At 45.7% G+C, this 23,773-nt stretch overlaps 1 protein-coding gene across 1 annotated transcript in view; it reads left to right on the top strand.

Annotated features, from left to right (window-relative positions):
- NUF2 (NUF2 component of NDC80 kinetochore complex) overlaps positions 1 to 23,773 on the top strand; it is a 66,236-nt gene that overhangs the window by 31,697 nt on the left and 10,766 nt on the right. Inside the window, exons 8-13 of the mRNA XM_082264888.1 lie at positions 3,154 to 3,250; positions 7,225 to 7,287; positions 13,869 to 14,006; positions 14,477 to 14,617; positions 14,715 to 14,890; positions 19,455 to 19,590. Coding sequence (XP_082121014.1) covers positions 3,154 to 3,250; positions 7,225 to 7,287; positions 13,869 to 14,006; positions 14,477 to 14,617; positions 14,715 to 14,890; positions 19,455 to 19,590 — 751 coding nt within the window. The remainder of the gene's footprint in view (positions 1 to 3,153; positions 3,251 to 7,224; positions 7,288 to 13,868; positions 14,007 to 14,476; positions 14,618 to 14,714; positions 14,891 to 19,454; positions 19,591 to 23,773) is intronic.

Raw genomic sequence — 23,773 nt, 5'->3', positions numbered from 1 at the left:
CCACTTCCTCTCTGACACATCGCCACTTCCTCTCTGACACATCGCCACTTCCTCTCTGACACATCGCCACTTCCTCTCTGACACATCGCCACTTCCTCTCTGACACATCGCCACTTCCTCTCTGACACATCGCTGCCACTTCCTCTCTGACACATCGCTGCCACCTCCTCTCTGACACATCGCTGCCACCTCCTCTCTGACACATTGCCACTTCCTCTCTGACACATTGCCACTTCCTCTCTGACATTGCCACTTCCTCTCTGACATTGCCACTTCCTCTCTGACATTGCCACTTCCTCTCTGACATTGCCACTTCCTCTCTGACACATTGCCACTTCCTCTCTGACACATTGCCACTTCCTCTCTGACACATTGCCACTTCCTCTCTGACACATTGCCACTTCCTCTCTGACACATTGCCACTTCCTCTCTGACACATTGCCACTTCCTCTCTGACACATCGCCACTTCCTCTGACCCATCGCCCCCACCTCCTCTCTGATACATCGCCCCCACCTCCTCTCTGATACATCGCCCCCACCTCCTCTCTGATACATCGCCCCCACCTCCTCTCTGATACATCGCCACCACCTCCTCTCTGACACATCGCCCCCACCTCCTCTCGGACACATCGCCCCCACCTCCACATCGCCCCCACCTCCTCTCTGACACATTGCCGCCACCTCCTCTTTGACATATAGCCGCCAGCTCCTCTCTGACACATCACCTCCACATCGCCGCCACCTCCTCTCTGACACATCGCCGCCACCTCCTCTCTGACACATCGCCGCCACCTCCTCTCTGACACATCGCCGCCACCTCCTCTCTGACACATCGCCGCCACCTCCACATCGCCCCCACCTCCTCTCTGACACATTGCCGCCACCTCCTCTCTGACACATTGCCGCCACCTCCTCTTTGACACATTGCCACCACCTCCTCTCTGACACATCGCCCCCACCTCCTCTCTGACACATTGCCCCCACCTCCTCTCTGACACATTGCCCCCACCTCCTCTCTGACACATTGCCACCACCTCCTCTCTGGCACATTGCCGCCAGCTCCTCTCAGGCACATTGCCGCCAGCTCCTCTCAGGCACATTGCCGCCAGCTCCTCTCAGGCACATTGCCGCCAGCTCCTCTCAGGCACATTGCCGCCAGCTCCTCTCAGGCACATTGCCGCCAGCTCCTCTCAGGCACATTGCCGCCAGCTCCTCTCAGGCACATTGCCGCCAGCTCCTCTCAGGCACATTGCCGCCAGCTCCTCTCAGGCACATTGCCGCCAGCTCCTCTCAGGCACATTGCCGCCAGCTCCTCTCAGGCACATTGCCGCCAGCTCCTCTCAGGCACATTGCCGCCAGCTCCTCTCAGGCACATTGCCGCCAGCTCCTCTCAGGCACATTGCCGCCAGCTCCTCTCAGGCACATTGCCGCCAGCTCCTCTCAGGCACATCGCCGCCAGCTCCTCTCAGGCACATCGCCGCCAGCTCCTCTCAGGCACATCGCCGCCAGCTCCTCTCTGACACATTGTCGCCACCTCCTCTCTGACACATTGTCGCCACCTCCTCTCTGACATATCGCCGCCAGCTCCTCTCAGGCACATTGCCACCTCCTCTCAGACGATGCACATTGCCACCTCCTCTCAGGCACATTGCCACCTCCTCTCAGGCGATGCACATTGCCACCTCCTCTCAGGCACATCGCCACCTCCTCTCTGACACTTTGCCACCTCCTCTCTGACACTTTGCCACCTCTTCTCTGACACTTTGCCACCTTTTCTCTGACACATTGCCACCTTTTCTCTGACACATTGCCACCTTTTCTCTGACACATTGCCACCTTTTCTCTGACACATTGCCACCTTTTCTCTGACACATTGCCACCTTTTCTCTGACACATTGCCACCTTTTCTCTGACACATTGCCACCTTTTCTCTGACACATTGCCACCTTTTCTCTGACACATTGCCACCTTTTCTCTGACACATTGCCACCTTTTCTCTGACACATTGCCACCTTTTCTCTGACACATTGCCACCTTTTCTCTGACACATTGCCACCTTTTCTCTGACACATTGCCACCTTTTCTCTGACACATTGCCACCTTTTCTCTGACACATTGCCACCTTTTCTCTGACACATTGCCACCTTTTCTCTGACACATTGCCACCTTTTCTCTGACACATTGCCACCTTTTCTCTGACACATTGCTACCTTTTCTCTGACACATTGCCACCTTTTCTCTGACACATTGCCACCTTTTCTCTGACACATTGCCACCTTTTCTCTGACACATTGCTACCTTTTCTCTGACACATTGCTACCTTTTCTCTGACACATCGCCACCTTTTCTCTGACACATCGCCACCTCTTCTCTGACACATCGCCCCCACCTCCTCTCGGACACATCGCCACCTCTTCTCCAACACATCGCCACCTCTTCTCTGACACATCGCCACCTCTTCTCTGTCCCATTGCCACCTTTTCTCACACACATCACCACCTTGTGGATGAATAGCTGTTGTGTCTCCATGCACCAGATAGCTGAAGACTTGTACTTCCAGTAAGACTATGATTGGCAGGGATGTTTGGAAAAAGCAGAAGAATCTTCCTTTACTGTGCATGATGTTTTTCCCATGCCTTATTCAGAGACCTCTATGACTGGTGGTAAAAAGCCAGTAAAGAATTCATAATAACTAGTCAGATGTTCTCTTTCTTTCCCTGCTCTTAAAAAATGACCCCTGGAATTTGTTGTCTTGCAGTCCAAATCCATACATGAGTAACCACTTTGGCTCTCACACCTGTTTACCCCTTATGGACCAGAGCAATTTTCAAATGTCTGCTATAAACCTATTTATTCAGGGATAATTTTGTCATTTTCAGTGTGATATGTGTAAAAAGGTAACTATTAGTTAATAAAAAAAAGGAAAATTACAATTGAACGGAGGAGAATATGGACTTCATTTTTGCTGATTATAGTTAATAAGGGGTTCAATGGAGAAAAATGTAATTGGCAAAAAAAAAAATTTGCTTTAACTCTTCATTTGCTGATCGAAGCTTATCTCTTTGATCTGTAAATTTTTTGGGCATTGTGAAGTCATCATTGTGAATGTTCTCACTTGAAGTCTTAATGATTAATACACTTTATTTTCTTAGGACTATCCCACCTGAACAACAAGCAGAATTCAAAGCTCTTTCCAGTGAAATCCAAGACTTGCAGCAGACTATAAATCAGGAATATCGTGCAAAGGATGTAAGTAACCAGCATTTCTTCTTTTTTTTATCTCTTTAACCGCCATAAGACGGCTACAGTGCTGATGAACTATAGCTCTGGGAGGGCGTCCATAGATGTCCTTCCACAACCCTGCCAGCTGGACTCGGCTTGCTCTTTGACTGCTGTGTCCTTCAGACACAGCTGATCACAGGTTGGGGTAAAGGGCCAATCACAGCGGCCCTTTATCATTTGCTCAACTATGTCCAATCACAGCTGATCAAATGTAAACAGACTTGCTGGTTATCGGCAGTCTTTTCCTCATCCACTGTGTCTGTGTGAAAGGAGGACCGATAACCGGCAAGGCTGTCAGCAGAATGTTTACCTAATAATCAGGGCACTGATCAGAGCAGCTTATCAGTGCCCAGCAGTGCAGCCTATTAGTGCACAGAAGAAAAATTACTTTTCTCTTGTGTTCATTGACGGGCACAGCTGCTTCTTCTTATCCATGACCATGACCAAACAGGGTTTTATAGCTCCACCCACAGAAGTAGGACACTAGGCAGAAAAAAAACTCAGCGCCTCCTATGGATAGTCCTCTATTGATATAAAACCCCCTCTCTGCTATAGGCCTCCAGTCATTCTGCCTAGTGTAAGGACTATGGCCATTATGTTTTTTTTATGCTTTTGACTTGTGGTTTTATAGCTTTCTTTCTTGTTACTGGGATTTTTACCTGTGGAGATTTTATATCGTCTATCAACAGTCAGGTTGGGTGACAAGCTGGATAATCTAGATCCAGTGGTCACCCCAGTCTAGATCCAGCGGTCACACCACCGATCGCTCGCAGACGGCTAGCTCCATGCTCGGTCAGCCGCAACTATGCCCCATCCTTGACTGGAGCAGCTAGTGCTTTACATGTCTCGCGGGGACACAAATGACCATGCGTCTATAGTGTGTGTCAGTGTTACCCCTGGCCAACAGCCCCCACTTTGGTGGAGAGGAGGATCTGTCATGGCAGCTTTACCCGCACACTAAAGCTGAATTGGTAATTAGAACTGCCCCCACCCTTGGTCACGGTATGGAGCGTGGGTACTCCCTGGGGTGGTCGATCCTGCGTGGTTGTGGCGGCATGGTCTTTAGCTATACACAGTGGCAGAGACGAATGGCCGACTCCTGGTATCCTTTGGGGTCTGTGGTAAGTCGCCCCTGGGGATCTCTCTCTGTTGGGTAGACTGGGGATGGTTTCTTTCTCCAGCCTAGTACCTTGGGGGTCCCTAGTTACGGCAGCACCTGTTTGGTAGTGTGGTCGTTATGGAGGTTGCAGGTCCTTCCGTTCCTGTAGACACGCTGTCGTCCGTCCTGGAGTCGTTCATTTCCCCGTGTGGAGGTGGCAGGGCTAGTAGTAAGGACCCCACACCATCATCCTCACACTGTTCTGAGCCCGAGTCTGGCTCTATCACTGCAGACTCAGATGATGTTTCCATTGATTCCTCGGATGAGGAGGATGGGGTCCTCTGCCTCTGTCGTCGCACAAGAAAAGGCGTTAGTCTCTGCTCTTATTGATTCTGTGCAGGTGACACTGAAGATTGAGGATTTTGACAATATTGTCAAAAAGTTCCAGGCAGGGAAACGCCTTACCCGATTTCTGGGATTTGCGGGTGCTAAAGACATCTGCGTCCCTGACGCTGTAGACTCATCCACCATTTTTTAATTTTCTCACACAAAAACTATAAGTGCTTCCACCAATGCACTTTCCCACGTTGCGGCTGATGAGGACATTCGTCCTCAGAATGCGATGACACAGATCCACCGAGGTGGCGGCCATATCTGCCTCAGAATCTGAGGATACTACAGATGGAGGTGAAGGCAAAGGGCGCTTAGGGCTAGCAGCGTTTTTTTAATACCAAATCCACTTTTGACACCAGGCTTGCCAAAACTGCTGTAAGGCAAGATTGGGGCTGCGACCCAGAGGGGGTCTGTAGGTGCAATTTTCTCCTGGGACTCCATTTACACTGAAGGTAAAAAGATGCAGTGTCACTTTAAAAGGGTTGCAAAAACGCAATCGCACCGCTGCACTAGCGATATGCAAGTCCCAGTCTAATACAGTCTGTCAGCAGAGTGAGTGAAGAATACCTACAAGAGATCCCAAACACGTTACCAAACCGGCTTGCAAAAACGTTCTGTGTATTAGAAAGGAAAAATGATCTAACACAGGAAGTAGAAAAAACACCTGGGTCATAGCTAGAGTCTATAGTGTTTGCCTTGCTTGTCAACGATCGTGGACTACAAGAAAATGGCCGCCCCATGCATTCCTATGGGGAACTATCAGAAAATGGCTGCCCATGCATTTTCAATGAGGAAAGCTGAGCACAAATCTACAGAAAAATAATGGCCCACCACGGCGTGCCATGCGGACAGACCAGAGGCATCGAAGGGTCCCCAGGAGGAGACCCTACCAGGACAGACAACCCCCACCCGCAATGGAAGGGAGGGGGGACTGGTATGTCCAAAAAGCCAAGGGAACCAAGGGTCCGACCACCCCAAGACTGCCAGAGAGTTGGGGGGACAGTTTACTCACCATACCACGGTATCAGGTGGGCGCCGCTCCGAACAGACTACCTCCCACCCGGGATGGGGGTACGCTGCGACTCAGGGCGTCCCAGGTCGTTTGCTTCCCAGAGAGGTGGTCCACTCGCGGGCTCGTCCCCGTCCATCGGGGCTCTGGCGTGGCGAGGCCTGGTGCTGGACTATAACCTGCTCATGCTTGCAAGCCAGGCTGGGAGACCTTAAGGATCTAGGATATCCAGTCCGAAACCCTGCCGGCGGTTGCTTGTAGTTCTCCAGGAACTCTATCCAGTAAATAAAAATTAAACAAAAAAAAAAAAGTTTCCCAAAACGAATAGCTAAGATCGAAGTCCCAGCAGGGAACTAGGTCCTATTCCTAAATTGGGCAGAAACAAACTGAGGGCTGTAGCAGAGTGTGTGGGGTTATGCTTGCAGGGACAGCCCCATAGGCGTGGTAAAGCTTTTTCCTGCCTAGTGTCCTACTCCTGTAGGGGACAGCATAACCCAATGGTCAAGAAGATATGAAGCTACGTCTGTATATGAACGATAGAGAAAAAAAAAAAAACACAGAGGTGATGAAATGCCACAAAAAGAAAGCTCTATTTGTGGGTAAAAAATGGACATACATTTTATTTTAGCACAGATTTGCGTGACCGCACAATTGTCAGTTAAATTAACGCAGTGCCGTATTGCAAAAAATGCCCTGCTCATGAAGAGGGGTAAATACATAAGGGGTCCATATATTGTGAACGTGATGTTGAGTTATTCAATTTAAGATCATCACAGAGGACAAGAGGGCACTCTTTACATCTGGAGGAAAAGATTTATTCTCCAAATACGGAAAGGCTTCTCAACAGTAAGAGCTGTGAAAATGTGAAACAGACTCCCTAAAGAGCTGGTTCTGGTCAGCTCAGTAGATTGTTTTAAAAAGGTGAACCTGGATTCTTTCCTAGATACACATAATATAACTGGATACTGTTACTTATAGGTAAAGTTGATCAAGGGAATATCCGATTGCCTCCTGAGGAATCAGGAAGGAATTTTTGCCTCCGCTGGAGCAAATTAGATTGATTTTATTGGGGGGGGGGGGGGGTTGCCTTCCTCTGGATCAACTGTGGGTATAGGATAATTTATATGGATATTTTCTACTTTGAGTGTGTTGGTTTTTCTTTCTTGGTTGAACTGGATGGACTGTTATGTAAACTGTTTGTAAAACTGAATAGTACTTAATTTCCTCTGGGCATCCAAAGAACATGCATGTTTGAGAATTTTTTTTCTTTTTTACTAGTAAATTTTTCTTTCAGTGGAATCATATACTCATTAACTTTTCTGTGTGGAAGATTATTTTGATTACTGTAACACATTTGTACATTTTTCTCATGTTTTGTTTCACTATATAAGCCTTGTTCGTTTATTGCAGTGCTTTGAACCATATTTTCCTCCTTTTTAGAGCGCTTTCCAGGAAAAATTAGCACAGAAAAAAGTGGATCTTGCAGAGATGGTAAAAAAAATGGTAAGTTAAAGCAGAACTGCAGGCCAACCTGACCATAAACCCACACTCAATGCTTAGCATAAGTCCCGGTTCACATGTGTTTGACAGACATTGCATGTGATTCGGAGCACACTGCTCTGCAAATCACATGCGATGTCTGTGCGATGCAAATTCAGCCATACAGATTGAATGGCTGAATTCGCATCGCATTCGGACACAACTCGCACAGGACCCTTTTTTGGGTCTGCACCAGAATCGGATCGCATGGGTGTTCCCACCTATGCAATCCGATTCATGTCCGAACTGACAGTTCGCACTGCGATAGGCGAACCGATCTGGTGGTGTTGTTAACTTTGTATTGACACCCCCAGCGATTCTCAAATGGCAGTGTGAACTGCCTGCAAGTTGAATGTGATGCGGGAACCCACAGTGGATTTGCAAGGTTCCCGCATTGCATATACAGTATCTCACAAAAGTGAGTACACCCCTTACATTTTTGTAAATATTTTATTATATCTTTTCATGTGACAACACTGAAGAAATTACACTTTGCTACAATATAAAGTAGTGAGTTTGCAGCTTGTATAATAGTGTAAATATGCTGTCCCCTCAAAATAACTTAACACACAGCCAATAATGTGTAAACCACTGGCAACAAAAGTGAGTACACCCCTAGGTGAAAATGTCAAAATTGGGCCCAAAGTGTCAATATTTTGTGTGGCCACCATTATTTTCCAGCACTGCCTTAACCCTCTTGGGCATGGAGTTCACCAGAGCTTCACAGGTGTCTTCTGGAGTCCTCTTCCACAACTCCATGATGACATCACAGAGCTGGTGGATGTTAGCGACCTTGCGTTCCTCCACCTTCCGTTTGAGGATGCCCCACAGATGCGCAATAGGGTTTAGGTCTGGAGACAAGCTTGGCCAGTCCACCGCCTTTACCCTCAGCTTTTTTAGCAAGGCAGTGGTCGTCTTGAAGGTGTGTTTGGGTTCGCCATGTTGGAATACTGCCCTGCGGCCCAGTCTTCAAAGGGAGGGGATCATGCTCTGCTTCAGTATGTCACAGTACATGTTGGCATTCATGGTTCCCTCAATGAACTGTAGCTCCCCAGTGCCAGCAGCACTAATGTAGCCCCAGACCATGACACTCCCACCACCATGCTTGACTGTAGGCAAGATACACTTGTCTTTGTACTCCTCACCTGGTTGCTGCCACACACACTTGACAACATCTGAACCAAATAAGTTAATCTTGGTGTCATCAGACCACAGGACATGGTTCCAGTAATCCATGTCCTTAGTCTGCTTGTCTTCCGCAAACTGTTTTCGGGCTTTCTTGTGCATCATCTTTAGAAGAGGCTTCCCTCTTGGACGACACCCATGCAGACCAATTTGTTGCAGTGTGCGGCGTATGGTCTGAGCACTGATAGGCTGACCCCCCCACCCCTTTAACCTCTGCAGCAATGCTGGTAGCACTCATACGTCTATTTCACAAAGACGACCTCTGGATATGACACTGAGCACGTGCACTCCACTTCTTTGGTTGATCATGACGAGGTCTGTTCTGAGTGGAACCTGTCCTGTTAAACAACTGATTGGTCTTGGCCACTGTGCAGCAGCTCAGTTTCAAGGTCTTTGCAATCTTCTTATAGCCTAGGCCATCTTTATTTAGAGGAACAATTCTTTATTTCAGATCCTCAGAGAGTTCTTTGCCATAAGGTGCCACGTTGAACTTCCAGTGACCAGTATGAGAGAGTGAGAGTGATAACACCAAATTTAACACACCAGCTCCCCATTCACACCTGAGATCTTGTAACACTGAGTCACATGACACTGGGGAGAGAAAATAGCTAATTGGGCCCAATTTGGACATTTTAGCTTAGGGGTGCGGTGCACTCACTTTTGTTGCCAACAGTTTAGACATTAATGGCTGTGTGTTGAGTTATTTTGAGGTGACAGCAAATTTACACTGTTGTACAAGCTGTACACTCACTACTTTACATTATAGCAAAGTGTCATTTTTGTAGTGTTGTCACATGAAAAGGTATAAATATTTACAAAAATGTGAGGGGTGTACTCACTTTTTTTAGATACTGTATGTGAACCGGCATGAACACCTTCTTACCCATTGTCATGCACCATTTAATTGCTGTGATGCCTTGTACTGATGCCCTCAGCTGATCCATCAGAATTTTGGATCTGCCTTTGTCTTGTTTTATGCTCTTGGCCAAGTATTTCAACATCGGTATTTTGGGTCGTCTCTTGGCCACCTGAAACTGCAATATTCAACTTATTTCCAAGCTAGGTATTGTAGTTTATTCAGCCAGAACTATATCACACGTCACTGTGTCTGAACTTTTTTTGGTGTTTTTGAGTTGTTTTTTTTCTTCTTTTTTTTTTTTTTTTTTAATGTTTGGCTAAGCTTATAATGCTTGATCTGCTTTTGGATTGTTGAATATACAATTGAAAGTGTTTTGTTATATCTGTTTGAGTGCAAAATGCTACCTGTTGATTGTGTCAGAATTTCAGAGCGGTCCTGTGCACTCTGTATTATCTCAAGGAATCGAATTAGCCCTCCTAGCTCTCATCATGAACTACATCAACAACTATTATCTTTATGTAGTGGGGGTGAAGAGAGGAGGAGGGATTCATTAGTTTAGCAAAAGATCATTTTGTTCAATTTCTGTCCACAAAATGCTGTGTGCTATTTGGAACTGAGTGCATTTTTTGCATTTCATTAAGTATTTCTTTATTGTATATTAAAGAGGAAATACACTTCTATCTTTAAGTTTTACCTATAGGTAAGCCTGTATTAAGGCTTATCTATAGGTAGTGTAAATATCTCCTTAATAATCCTTGTTTAGGAGATATTTACTGAGCTAACAGCCAGTTACCTCACTGGTGCATGAGCTCTGAAGGAACGGCCACCAGTGCCATTTCTTTAGAGCAGTGTGCCGTGACTGGCGACTCTCACGCGCATGCGCGGGAGTGATGTCAACGCTGCTCCGGCCAGTTCCAGAGCCAGACCTGCGAACCCGGAAGGAAGACCGGGTAGAGATGGCGCTTTGTTTTCAGATAAGTTTAACATAATTTGCTAGTATACAGTGCATACCAGTACATTATGCCTTTGCCTTGCAGGTAAGAAAGAAAAAAAAAAAAGGGCAGTGATTTACAACAGCTTTAAGGATCACAGGATCAGAAGTTCATTTTAGACATTTTGGTTATACTGTTGCCTACAGAAGGAACTCTGGCAACAGAACAGCCGCTGATCAGCTAGGTAAAACCCCTATGCTAGTATCCTAGAATGATGGACTTTTTTTTTTTCATGGGGGGGGGGGGGTTACCGATTTTACTAGGCTTTTTTTTTTTTCAACAATTCTTATACATATTTTTTTCCTTTTAATCAAGTCTTCACTATTCTACTGTGCTCCTTTTGCGGATCAGTTAATCCTTGGTACCGCCTCGGAGGCCATACCCAGACCCTGTTGGACTGAACGGGGCTTTCCTGTAATGCGACCTTTGACACTGAACCCAACTTGTTGTGCTATTCGGGTACCTAGTGTACAGGTCCGGGGCTGTGGTAAATTCTCTGGTGTGACCCATTCCCTGATGACTCCTTTTGGAGTTTGCCCATGTAAGCTGAACATTTCTGGAATGTGGCTTTTGATCTCTGGGTTCTGCATTTGGTACTCTCTGATACTCTAGTACTGTGCTTGTTTTCCACAGAGTGGTCTCCAGAACTATGACTATGGCAAGTCTCTTGGTCAAAGCCTTCTCTGAGCATTGCACACTTTTCATTTTTCTCCCGCAAGTGTTTTTACCAATGCTTCACAGAAAGGAGAAATACGAGCTGCATCACTAACTGCGGTGTTGCATGCTCACTGTACATAATCTTTTACTGCCTTTTCAATTTCAGATAGCCATACCATCATTGCTGTACTTGCAAGTATCGCACTGGTTTGTCCTTGCTGTAGCCAACATTGACTTAGTCACCTCTGGCTTGCTTTGTAAGTAACCAAGGTGTTTATATGTGTTGCCTCAGTTGCAGTGCAGTATGTCAGCTCCTAGGCGCAAAGGGAGCAGTCCTACAGGCCTCTCTAGTTCCTAAATTCACATTCTATCTAAAAGCAGAGATCCTCTGGCAATGGCAGTGGATGTTCTGATAGCTATGTGCGATCAGTACCTTTCCTCCTCTGTAACTCCTTCCTCATCTACACGGACAGAGTGAGATGAGGGGCATTCCAGCAAATCTTATCACGCCAAACTGGCCCAAGTGATTGTGGTACTCCAACCTTATCAGATTCCTGGAAGATGCCCCATGAGTTCTCCAAGATCTACCAGATCCTTTGTCCCAGGGACAGGTTTACCACCCTGCATTATGATTGCTGCCTTTAATGGCATGCATGTTGGAGCTAAAGTCCTAGGCGATATGGGCCTTTCTGATATGGCAATTCCTACGGAAGCTAGAATATCATGCAAGATATATCATCACACATGGAAAGCATAATTTGCTTGCTGCAAGGCAAGAAAATTTAATCCCAGAAAATACTGTCGAAAGGATCCTCAGCTTTCTGCTGTCCAGTCTGGATAAACCATCAAGGAATAAATCACAGGTTTTTTGGTCCTGTTCCAAAGGCTATATGCCTTGGTAAAGGCATTTTTATAAGGTGTCACTCATATAGCGACACCCCCCAAAACCGCCTCCAGTAATTTTTCAACCTGGCACTTTCAGCTCTTCAAAAGACCTTCCTTTATCAGGGATATTCCATTGGCAACTAGAAAGGTAACCTTGTAAATGAGAGTTGACATCACCTCTGTTGAGCATGTTTCTGACTTTTCAAGACCCACATGGATGGCTAAGTAAATTTTTTATACTTAAGTGCTGTCTGGCTTGAAACTTCTTCTCTAATCTAAACTGACAGCTCCCACACTGGGCAATTATGAATTTCACATCACACAGTTGGAGGAATTCTGTGTTAACATAGTTGCCAACAAAGGGAGGGCATAAGGTGCCATGCTATAAGCTATATGAATGCTGTACGTGATGATGAGGGGAAAAAAAGTCTGGCTACACCTATGGGCAGTCCCAGGGGGTATACTCCCTCTCTCTGCTATAGGTAGCGTTTTTTTCTGCCTAGTCAGGAGTAAGGGCCTAGTTCATTGCTGGGATCTCTGGTCCTGGCATTTTTTTCTTTTTGGATAGAATTTTTTTCTCCTGGATTTTTTCCTGTGAGACTGCTGGACTGGGCGATGGACTGGATATTCTAGATCGTTAAGGTCTCCCCAGTCCAGCCAGTGAGCGCATGCAGGCCTCAGCTCCGCGCTAGTAGGTCGGCCGTGACATAGCCCCACTGGACGGGGGCTGGCCTGCGAGTTAACGTCTTGCGAGGAAGCATACGACCTGGTTGCGGCCTGAGTCGCAGCGTTCCTCCTGGTCAACAGCACCCCCATTCCAGTGGAGAGGTGATCTGTCCAGAGCGGTGCCCATCCGGTTCCACGGTATGGTAAGTAGTTGCCCCCCCCTTTGAGGGTTTTGGGGTGGACGTGGGCCCCTCCCTGGGACGGTGGGACCTCCAGGTTCCCCTGCTTCTCCCCAACCTTTTGCCATGTGCTCTGAAGAGGGGCTTCCTTTGGGGCTGCTGCTGGCCGGTTTTCTCCGGGCGCACCCTGGGGGTTACAAAAGGGTCCTTCGTCACCCTGGGGAGTTAGTGACCTGGGCAGGGTGGTCCTAGGAGCTCCCGGCTGTTGTGTTTGGCTTGGGGAGTGGATGGATTCACATCCGCGGGCCTGAGCCGCACGTGGCTGGACCCAGCCGAAAATTTTGGCCGCGGCCTACTGGCCGGATGCTGGTTTTGGATGCACTGTTGCAGTGAATTTGCACAGAACAGCCCAGATCTTCCTCTTCTCAAGTCCCTCTTTGGTTCCCCTGGCCCTTCCCTCCTGTTGAGTGCCCCCACAGAAAGCAGCTTGCTATGGGGGCACCCCAGCCGAGTCACAGCTCCGTGTGTCCATTCTGACACGGAGCTGTGGCCCTGCCCCGCCCTCTTTCTATTCTCATTGGCTGACTGACTGACAGCAGCAGAAGCCAATGGCACTGCTGTCTCAGCCAATGAGGAGGGGAGTCCTGAGACATTCCTACAACATTGCTGGAGTTAAAAGTCTTAGGGGGACTGAGGGGGGCTGCTGCACACAGAAGACTTTTTATCTTAATGCATTAAGATAAAAAAAACCATCTGCCTTTACAACTCCTTTCAGCTATGTAGTGAAAGGGCCTGCCTGATTACATACAAATTGAAAGTGTTTAGTTTTTACCTCAGATATGGTTTTGGTAAATCTAAAGGAAAATTGTACAATAAAATTGGATAATGTATGGCCAGCCTTAGTAATAAATCTGTCCTAACTTCGAAAACAGTCACACTTGCCTGCTTAGAAATACAGGCACACAGGTCTTTAAATCTGTTGCCAAGACTTTGCGAAATGAGACACAGCCTAATTTGCGACCAGTTGTGTTGCTAGCTTCCATAATAAATGTCCCCTATTGTCATCTGTGCAGCCTGTGAATAAGCAATATAAATTGATTAAAGTAATTTCTTGTGGCACAGAACCAGTTAAAGCTTGCTATTGCTACAATGAAGGAGGACCAGGAACGCATGAAATCCCAAATTGTGGAATCGCCAGAACAACGTAAAGATAAAACTGAGAGGATGAAGGAAAATGTCCACAGAGTCAAGCGGGCCAAGGTAAGGTTGTTCAGATTCACTAACCATGTATTAAGTAGGAAGGATATATATTTTCATGGCGATGGATTGCATCAACCCATCTTACACCCAGTGCAATTGAAAGGATTAAAAAACCCATAAGGTGTAAACTTTATACCAATTTAAATTTTGACGGTTTTTGACTGAGTTCTGTCATTTACTCTTGAAAATGTATGCTTTTTGCGCACATGCGCAGTGCACAGCTATACATGTTCCTTTTTTCTTTTTTTTTCTTCTTTTCATGGGTATCTCAGGTCAAAGTTCAGTTGTGAAAACTGTCATACCTCTCCAATTTTAAAAGTGCTCACACAATCCTCAAAATTCCGAATCTTGATACATTCTTGATGTGTGACTGTAGAACCATCTATAATCTCTTCTACCTATGGGTGCCTATATATATTTACTAGATGTTAAAATAAAGCTCCTAACAAGATTTGTCTTCCTCTATACAGCTAGAGACACTAGAAAAGTATGAACATTACCGGGAAAGGGTGACCCTGGCTAGTTTGTGGCTACCAGACACACAAGCTTATAATAAGAAGTTGCATAGCATGGAGGCCAATCTGGAAATGTATAAGAAGATTCGGGAAGAGGTACCTTATACTTGTGAATTTTGTGTGTCATTGATTAATAAACTGGCTGTATTCCCTTTCTTTATAGCTCACAGCAGTCACTGTTCATATTTTCCAGATTAGACAAGAGGAAGAACAAAATGTAAAAGAAAAGCTTGATCTGAAGTCCGTAACCTCAGAAGAGGCACAATTAAAAAGAACTATTCTAATGAAAAAAGAGAAGCTTGCAAAAACGGATATTAAAAACCAAAAGAATCAAGAGGACTTTGAGCAGAGAAAGAAAGACATTTCGGAGTAAGTTTTTGACTTTTATCCAGTGAGCTGGAAACAAAGCCTAAAATCTTCATTTTAATGGCTTTCATCTGTCTTCAAAGCGCACCAAGGTATTACTAATACATATACTGCTGCGAATCTGGAAGACAGGGGAGCTAGACGCTGCCCTTTGTTCCTCTAGTGATGAAGGTTTTAGTATATTTTTAAAGTGTCATGTTTATAGGGAAATGCTAATGGTTTGGGGTCTCTTTTTTCTGGTTTGTTAAAGGTACAGTTGTGTTATCTGTTATTTATTATAGATGGAGGGATTGAGTCACTACTTAGGCTTGGGTGTGCACATTTTTAAGCTTGAGTTATTGAGATGTGTAAACAGGCTTTTTAAAACAGGGGGTAACAGCAGGCTGGAAAAAATGTGTTACCTGCTGGCTGAATATTAGAACACAAAATATTAATATGCAGTATTTCATATTTTCCTCACTTTTTTTAAGTTTTTTTTTTTATTTTTTTTTATTGCCCATAATAATGGAGATGTATAAACGATTATATCTTGCCTTCAGTCTTTTTTAAATTCCCTTGTGCCTCCATGTGATGTATTTGTTACCATGGCTCCCTTGCACTGGTCAGACCTCTGAGGGCTTCACAGAACAGCTGTATTTATACTAATTAAATTACACACAGGTGAACTCTATTTACTAATTCGGTGAATACTGAAGGCAATTGGTTCCACTAGATTTTAGTTAGTTATCAGAGTAATGCCTCGTACACACATTCAGATAATCGTACGAAAAAATATCGCTTCCGACTTGATCGCACGATAATCTGATTGTTGGTACACAGCTTTTGACAGCCAATCACCACAGTTCGTCCAACAAAACCGAAAGGACAAACGCGAAAACTTCTGTTGTACTGTAGCCTAGCGAGCGACAATCGTTTAATCAGTACAGTATGCGTCCGCTAAAAATCGATAGACAAAGACCACGCATGATCAGAAACACAAAAATAACCCTGAAAAGGCCTGGCTGCCATTGTTTTTGTTTTGCACTATCTGATACGTAGCTACGCAACCAGGAAGCTTTTCCAGAATCGTACGAAAAAAATCATACGCTAAGTACTCATTGTTGAATTCAATATTATTATCATGCAACAAAATGCGAACGATAAGTCGTACGATTATCTGAAAGTGTGTTCGAGGCATAAAGGGGGCTTAAATGCACGCCACGCTCTATCACAATTATGCGCCACTGTGTGTTGGTCTATCGCATACAATCCCAATAAAATAAGTTTACAATGTTTTTGTTGTAGTATGACAACATTTAGAAAATCTCAAGGGGTATGAATACTTTTTCAAGGCACTGTACCTGTTACCCCATACCTGGAGCACAGAGGCAGAGCTGTATGGAATGGCTGGAGAGCAGGGAAGTGGAGGGGTATATTGTCTTTTTTTACAGATGCTGTTTTTTCTGCCTTTAAATGGGCAAAAGCACAACAAGCTCTTTCATCTTAAAAAAAAATTACAGTGCCTTCCCTTCCCCTTTCCAAAAAATAATTTTTCTAAAACTGCAGGTACACTTTTTAAATTTTCACAGTTTCGTTGCTCTGACCACACCTATAATGGCCAGTGCTGTTCCATTGTTTCTGAAACCTTCATGAACTGAATAAAGCTGAACTCCAGGCTTAAAGAAAAACCAAAAACGAATGCAGCTTTGTATGCACTATCATGATGTATATCATGCACTATACATCATCAAAGTGATACTGAACATACACTCTTTTTAATATACATAATCCTTTCTATTTATGCATGTGGGGCACTGTGATTATTAAAAAAAAAAAAAAAACATCTAAGTACTGTACCTTTTTTCCTAATCGATATACAGCTGTCATATGACCCAGATCTTTCTCAGGCTGTCTGCAGGGAAACATAAGCAGGAGGAGCTTCTAGTCATCTACTGCTGGTCACATGTTCAAAATTAAAAAATACAGCCCTTGGAATACAGAGTAAAATCAAATAATATACAGTATCTCACAAAAGTGAGTACACCCCTCACATTTTTGTAAATATGTTATATCTTTTCATGTGACAACACTGAAGAAATGACACTTTGCTACAATGTAAAGTAGTGAGTGTACAGCTTGTATAACATAACAGTGTAAATTAGCTATCCCCTCAAAATAACTCAACACACAGCCATTAATGTCTAAACTGTTGGCAACAAAAGTGAGTACACACCTAAGTTAAAATATCCAAATTGGGCCCAATTAGCCATTTTCCCTCCCCAGTGTCATGTGACTCATTAGTGTTACAAGGTCTCAGGTGTGAATGGGGAGCAGGTATGTTAAATTTGGTGTTATAGCTCTCATTTTCTCATACTGGTCACTGGAAGTTCAACGTGGCACCTCATGGCAAAGATCTCTCTGAGTTTCTGAAATAAAGAATTGTTCCTGTACATAAAGATGGCCTAGGCTATAAGAAGATTGACAAAACCCTGAAACTGAGCTGCAGCACGGTGGCCAAGACCATACAATGGTTTAACAGGACAGGTTCCACTCAGAACAGGCCTCACCATGGTCAACCAAAGAAGTTGAGTGCACGTGCTCAGCGTCATATCCAGAGGTTGTCTTTGGGAAATAGACGTATGAGTGCTGCCAGCATTGCTGCAGAGGTTGAAGGGGTGAGGGGGTCAGCCTGTCAGTGCTCAGACCATACGCCGCACATTGCATCAAATTGATCTGAATGGCTTTCATCCCAGAAGGAAGCCTCTTCTAAAGATGATGCACAAGAAAGCCCGCAAACAGTTTGCTGAAACAAGCAGGCTAACTTAATGGATTACTGGAACCATGTCCTGTGGTCTGATGAGACCAAGATAAACTTATTTGGTTCAGATGGGAGTCAAGCGTGTGTAGGGGCAACCAGATGAGCAGTACAAAGACAAGTGTGTCTTGCCTACAGTCAAGCATGGTGGTGGGAGTGTCATGGTCTGGAGCTGCACGAGTGCTGCCGGCACTGGGGAGCTACAGGTTATTGAGGGAACCATGAATGCCAACATGTACTGTGACATACTAAAGCAGAGCATGATTCCCTCTGTTTGGAGACTGGGCCGCAGGGCAGTATTCCAACATAACGACTCCAAACACACCTTCAAGACAACCACTGTCTTGCTAAAGAAGCTGAGGGTAAAGGTGATGGACTGGCCAAGCATGTCTCCAAACCTAAACCCTATTGAGCATCTGTGGGGCGTCCTCAAACGGAAGGTCTCTAGCATCCACTATCTCTGTGATGTCGTCATGGAGGAGTGGAAGAGGACTCCAGTGGCAACCTGTGAAGCTCTGGTGAACTCCATGCCCAAGAGGGTTAAGGCAGTGCTGGAAACTAATGGTGGCCACACAAAATGTTGACACTTTGGGCCCAGTTTTGACATTTTCACTTAGGGGTGTACTCACTTTTGTTGCCAACAGTTTAGACATTAATGGCTGTGTGTTGGGTTATTTTGAGGGGACAGCACATTTACACTGTTATACAAGCTGTACACTCACTACTTTACATTGTAGCAAAGTGTCATTTGTTCAGTGTTGTCACATGAAAAGATATAATAAAATATTTACAAAAATGTGAGGGGTGTACTCACTTTTGTGAGATACTGTAAATAAACTGTTTAAAATCATCATACAAATATATATTTGAAATCAAATCTTTATTTTTGGCAATACCATGGTGTGGGTGGATTACTGTCAGTCACAGGCTGTGCAACGCCCCTCCAGATTATGTCTTAGAAAATGAGGAGGTGAAGCTACCATTATTCTACATGTAATATCCCACCCCCTGTTTAGCTGTCATTTACCACTGTGTATACACCCACATGTGTGTCTCTATAGTCACATGGGCTGCTCAGATGTGATAGGGAGGAAATGCTAAGCATAGAAATCCACAAAAACTAAGCATGTGAGGAGGTGCTCTGCATTGGGGACATGAACATAAGGGGAAGATAGAGAAAAGCAGGATCAGCCATGTTTTTTGCAGAATACAGAAAAGGAATCTCAGTGACTGAGTATGAACAGCATGTGATACACCATTTATTGATGGGTTTTTTTATGATGTGGGTTTAGTGGCACTTTAATGTCTTTTTAAATGCAAGTGGAGTAAGTCCCTTACTTGCTATTAGCCTCTTGCAGTTCCTGTACAGCAAAGCTTGGGCTGGGGAAGGGAGAAGCAGCACTAAGGGCCAATCAGTTGCACAGCAGTGTAATGAGTATGCTGATAGGAAGAGAGAGCATAAAGAGGAGTTGATCAGTGTGCTGCTTTTCCTTTCACTGTGCAATATCGAGGTAGAAGAGGGACAAGGTCTGTAAGTGTTATTGACGTGCAGCAGAGAAAAATCAGGTTTCCTGTCTTGTGAATTGGGTGTGTGCTGTGTGGCATAGATGTTTAAATCTTAGGACTGGATGAGTAAACAATACAAATCCTTTGGCTAGATAAAACAACTTCCTTGTTCTATTATTTGGTTTTAGCTGTTTTCAGGAGTACAGGTTAGTTTGCCCTTGTATAAAAATGCCTATGTTTTACCTGTTTGTCTCCTTTTTAATACAGGATCTGTAGTCGCATTCAAGAAAAGAGACAAGCTATGGGTGGGCGTGTGTCGCATGTTCTTCAAGAAGTACAGCAGATTAACAGTAAAAAAGAACAGATCCTTGAAAGAGCAGAAAAACTAAAGAGGACCTGTGAGGTATGTTCTAGCATTGCTGAGCATGTCATCGCCCTGCTGGGGTGGCAATTCTGACTCCAGTTTTATGGCAACTCTATTAATTTGGCTTTAAATGGCTTTATTCAATAAAGCATGCATTTTCCTAAATGTGGTTTAGTTAAAAAAAAAAAAAAATTCATCTTTATTGACTTAGTAATGTCCCATGCTGTGCAGACTGCTGAATTTTGGAGAAATCTTCTTTGCAGGGATGCCGTTCCTTTTTTCCTGGTGCTGAGATAGTTAATAGCTTCTGCATAGAACTTCAGTAATTAATGAAGCTCCCGATGGGGACCCACCCCCTCCTTCTTTTTGAGTCTGAGCATCTACTGTGAAACACAAAGTGTGAGGTAGATCTGACAGATCTTCCACAGACTCTCCTTGAGAAGGAACTGTCTTGGCCACTTTCATGGCTATTACTGCTGGTTGTACTGCAGAACCTGCAACCGCAAAGGAGGCTTTCCATAAAGATTCCAACGTTTTTTTCCGTTGGATCTTTAAAAACCTGGGCATTCTCCACAGGACAGGTTAATTTCTTGTTAACCGAAGAAATGGCTGCATCCACAGTGGGATTTTTCCATCTTTTAGAAAACATATCCTCCATTGGATATAAAAATGAAAACCTTTTAGGAGGAACAAACATCCTATCAGGATGTTCCCAACCGTTATACACTTCTTGCTCCAAGGGTGGATGTGTGGGAAATGACCGAGGACTCTGAGGAGGGCGCAATGAGCCCATGAAGGAAAAAGAGGTTTCAGTTGTCTCTAAGGGCAGAAGTTTAAACTCAGCCCGGGCCATCTCAGCAAGAGACTGAATAAACAATCTCTGGGATTGAGAGGCTATTAGAGATGACTCTGACTCCCCGGAAGTGGAAATTCCAGCTTTATCGTCTATAGGGTCACCCTCAGCTACATCTTACACATCCTCTACCCAATCCTGAACTGATTCAGGGGGTGGCTCAGGAGAGGGAGATCTAACCCGCTTTTTTCCTCCATGTGGTGCTGCAATCATGTCAGCAATCCTACCCTCTAGGCTGGCCAATGCCAAATCGTCCTTGGTAACATAGGCTGTAGCAGAAGTACACAGAGTAGCTACTATGCCTGACAACCGTAATGGCTCAGATTGGCTAGATGCCTCTGGCTTTTCAGGAGGAGTAGACACAGTGGAAGCACGACTAAGACCTTCAAGACCTGACGCTGACATCATAGTGCCCGTTCCAACTGTGCTCCCTCCAGCCCTTTCTCGGGCAGACATTGCTTTATAGCAAGACAAACTAAAGGTACTACCTTTAAAGTATACTCAAGGTCTGTGCCAAGCTTATACAGCCTTATGCAACACAACACTGATTATCCTAAGATACAGGACACATTTGTACCAGTAACATACACCCACAGTGACTCCATACACCCACAGCAACCCAGCGGCTGCTGCTCTGTGTCCCTTTCAGCTTGCGACAGACTAGTGTGTTGGAGACAGTTCCTTGCAGAACGCACCCTTTTATGCATGTGCGGTGTGGTGCGTGGCGCCCACGTGCACGCCAACTCACGTTAGAACACGCCCACCATGCGGCGTACGCCTGTACTTAAAGGCAAAGATTCCCCCGCGCGCACGAATAAGCCTATGCCATAGACATGCGATCAAGGCAGAGACGAACATGCGGACGCTTATGCGCCAGGGCGAACACAACAAACCAATGGGGGTGAGAGCAGTTTAGGCTGAATCTTGTTTGTCACAGCTGATACTTTTCAGGTGATCAGCTCAGGGTAAGAAACAGTGTAACAATATGCTTTAAACATACTTTGCATAAACCTGCTACAATAATGTAATTACAAGCAGAAATACACTTGGCACAAGTCTCTGTAATCTTATAAAGGGAACAGTGCATAACATTTTTACAATTTTGCCATTTTTAACCTTTTAAGGTTTGTTTGCTATGTAAATATTTAAAATGGACTCACCAGTCATGCCACAGGAAACTGCTATAAGCAAGAATCCAATCTTCCCCCTTCACGGTGAGCATAGTCTTGGAGACCTTCAAAGACTGGGTCCCCCATATAAGAGGGGCCACAGCCTTGGACTTGTAGAGCACCCTGCACGGAGCGCCTTTGGGGTTTGGTATTCCAAAGGTCTGGATCCCAGGGTCCAGCGCCTAAAAGGGACAGTGTTACAGGCAAAACCTTGTATCTGCTTCCCGAGGCTCGGGTACCATCCTTTTAGACCATTTACTGTTTTAGATGGATCCGTAGCTAACCCCTTAGATCCAGTGATCTTTGTTTGGAGTATGTTTGCATAAACTTCTTTCTCTGTAGCTCATTGACAGACGCAGTCCTCTAGATTAATATCAAATTGGGTTATGCTGCCTTCTACAGGAGTAGGACTAGGCAGAAAGAAAACATTCTGGCCACACCTTAGGGGCAGTCCCAGAGGGTATATCCTCTCTCTCTCTGCTACAGGAAGTCAGTTTTTTTCTGTCTAGTCAGGAGTAAGGACCTAAGTTCCTTGCTGGGATCTTTGGTCCTGGCAAGATTTTTTAGAAAAAAATTTTTAGGCAGCTTTTTTTCTCCAGTTGTTCCTGTGAGATCTTCAAGCAAGTATGCTGAAACTGGGCGACGGGCTGGATGTTGAGGTCCAGTGGTCACCCCAGTCAGCCTACAAGCGCGTGCAGGCCCTAGCTCCGCGCTGGGTCGGCCGCGACAGAGTCCCACTGGACGGGGACTGACCCTGCGAGTTAAACGTCTCGCCGGGACGCCGACGACCAGTTGGAAACTGAGTCACGGCGTCCGTATTGGTCGACAGCCCCCCCACCTCGGTGGAGAGGGGTTCTGTCAGGAGTTTGCGCCCGCCTGTTCCGGTATGGTGAATAAAAATGTTCCCCTTCTCCCCCTGACGGGTTTGTGGGTGGATGCGGGCCCCTCCCTGGGATGATCGCACACTCATGATCCTGGGTCCCCCCTCTATCCTATAACAGAGGAGGCTTGGTTTGGGAGCTGACTATCGAAAGTCACTGTATGAGTGGGCACTGTAAAGGGACCGTGACGGAAGTCAGTAGCTGGCATTACTGTTAGAATGGCCATGTAAGAAGGGCATCCTACCTTATACATAAGGTTGCAATACAGGCCGATGCCTGTGCCTGGACTACCGCCATGCGCAGGCCGCCATCCTCCCGCAGGCCGCACACCTCCTGCAGGCCGCACAGGCCGATAAACTACCTTCCGCAGGCCGCTGCCATCTTTCCACAGGGGCCGCCATCTTGGCGTAGCCTCGTGTCTCCAGTATGGGGGCGGCCATTTTGGAAGTGACCAGCTACCTCGAGGAGTAGCATGGGAGGCGCCGGAAGGCGTGTAAAGGGGCGGAGCCGCCTCTTTTACCCCCGGGAAAAGGATCCAAAAGACTTCCTGTCTGTAAGAGACAGCGCTGAGAGCAGGTTGATAGAAACTTCTGTGCATCAGGTGGTGAGCCTTGGGGTCTCTCTCTCTCTCTGTGGGGTCCAAAGCAGGTAACACTGAGGGGCGCTGTTGCGCTGGGGGATTACAAAAAAAAAAAAGTTTTTTTCTTTGCAAACATTTTTTTGTTTGTTTGTTTGCTGGCAAGTGTCTTGGATTAATCATGGACCCTGCCACACATGTATCCCCACCTGATCCCCTCGAGGTGGCCGCAGGACCCTCCAGTGCCCCACTTGTGATTGATGCATTATTAGCAGTTTTGGAGTCTTTGGTATCCCGGGTGGAGGTGGCCTGTCAGGGACGGGGGGCAAGAAAGCGACCCCCGCCTACCCCTATTTCATCTGACACTTCAGATACGGATACTGAGCTTGTCACTGCAGCTGCAGGTCCCTCTGCTGGGGCTGCTGTCTCGGGTACGGTCTCCTCAGACAGTGAGGAGGACGTTTCTGCCTCCGCCATAGCGGAGCGTTGGTGGACGCACTAGTCATGTCTGTCCGGGAAACCTTAAATCTTGAGGTTTCACCGGCAGAGGTAGCTGACACTGAAATTCCCTTTGGTACCAGCAAGCCTACCAAAATGGCGAAGGTTTTTCCCTTGCCCAAATGTTTTGGTAATCTAATTAAAGAAGAATGGGATCGTCCGAACCGATTTCCAGACTAAATAAAGCCACTGTTATCCCGTTGGAGGACGCTCCGTCCTTTAGGGATCCGGTGGATCGAAAAGT

Source organism: Pelophylax lessonae (assembly GCF_965119305.1).
Source record: "Pelophylax lessonae genome assembly, chromosome: 8".
Taxonomy (NCBI): domain Eukaryota; kingdom Metazoa; phylum Chordata; class Amphibia; order Anura; family Ranidae; genus Pelophylax; species Pelophylax lessonae.
Note: the sequence above shows the minus strand (reverse complement) of the source record. Positions and strands in the feature narration are given on the sequence as shown.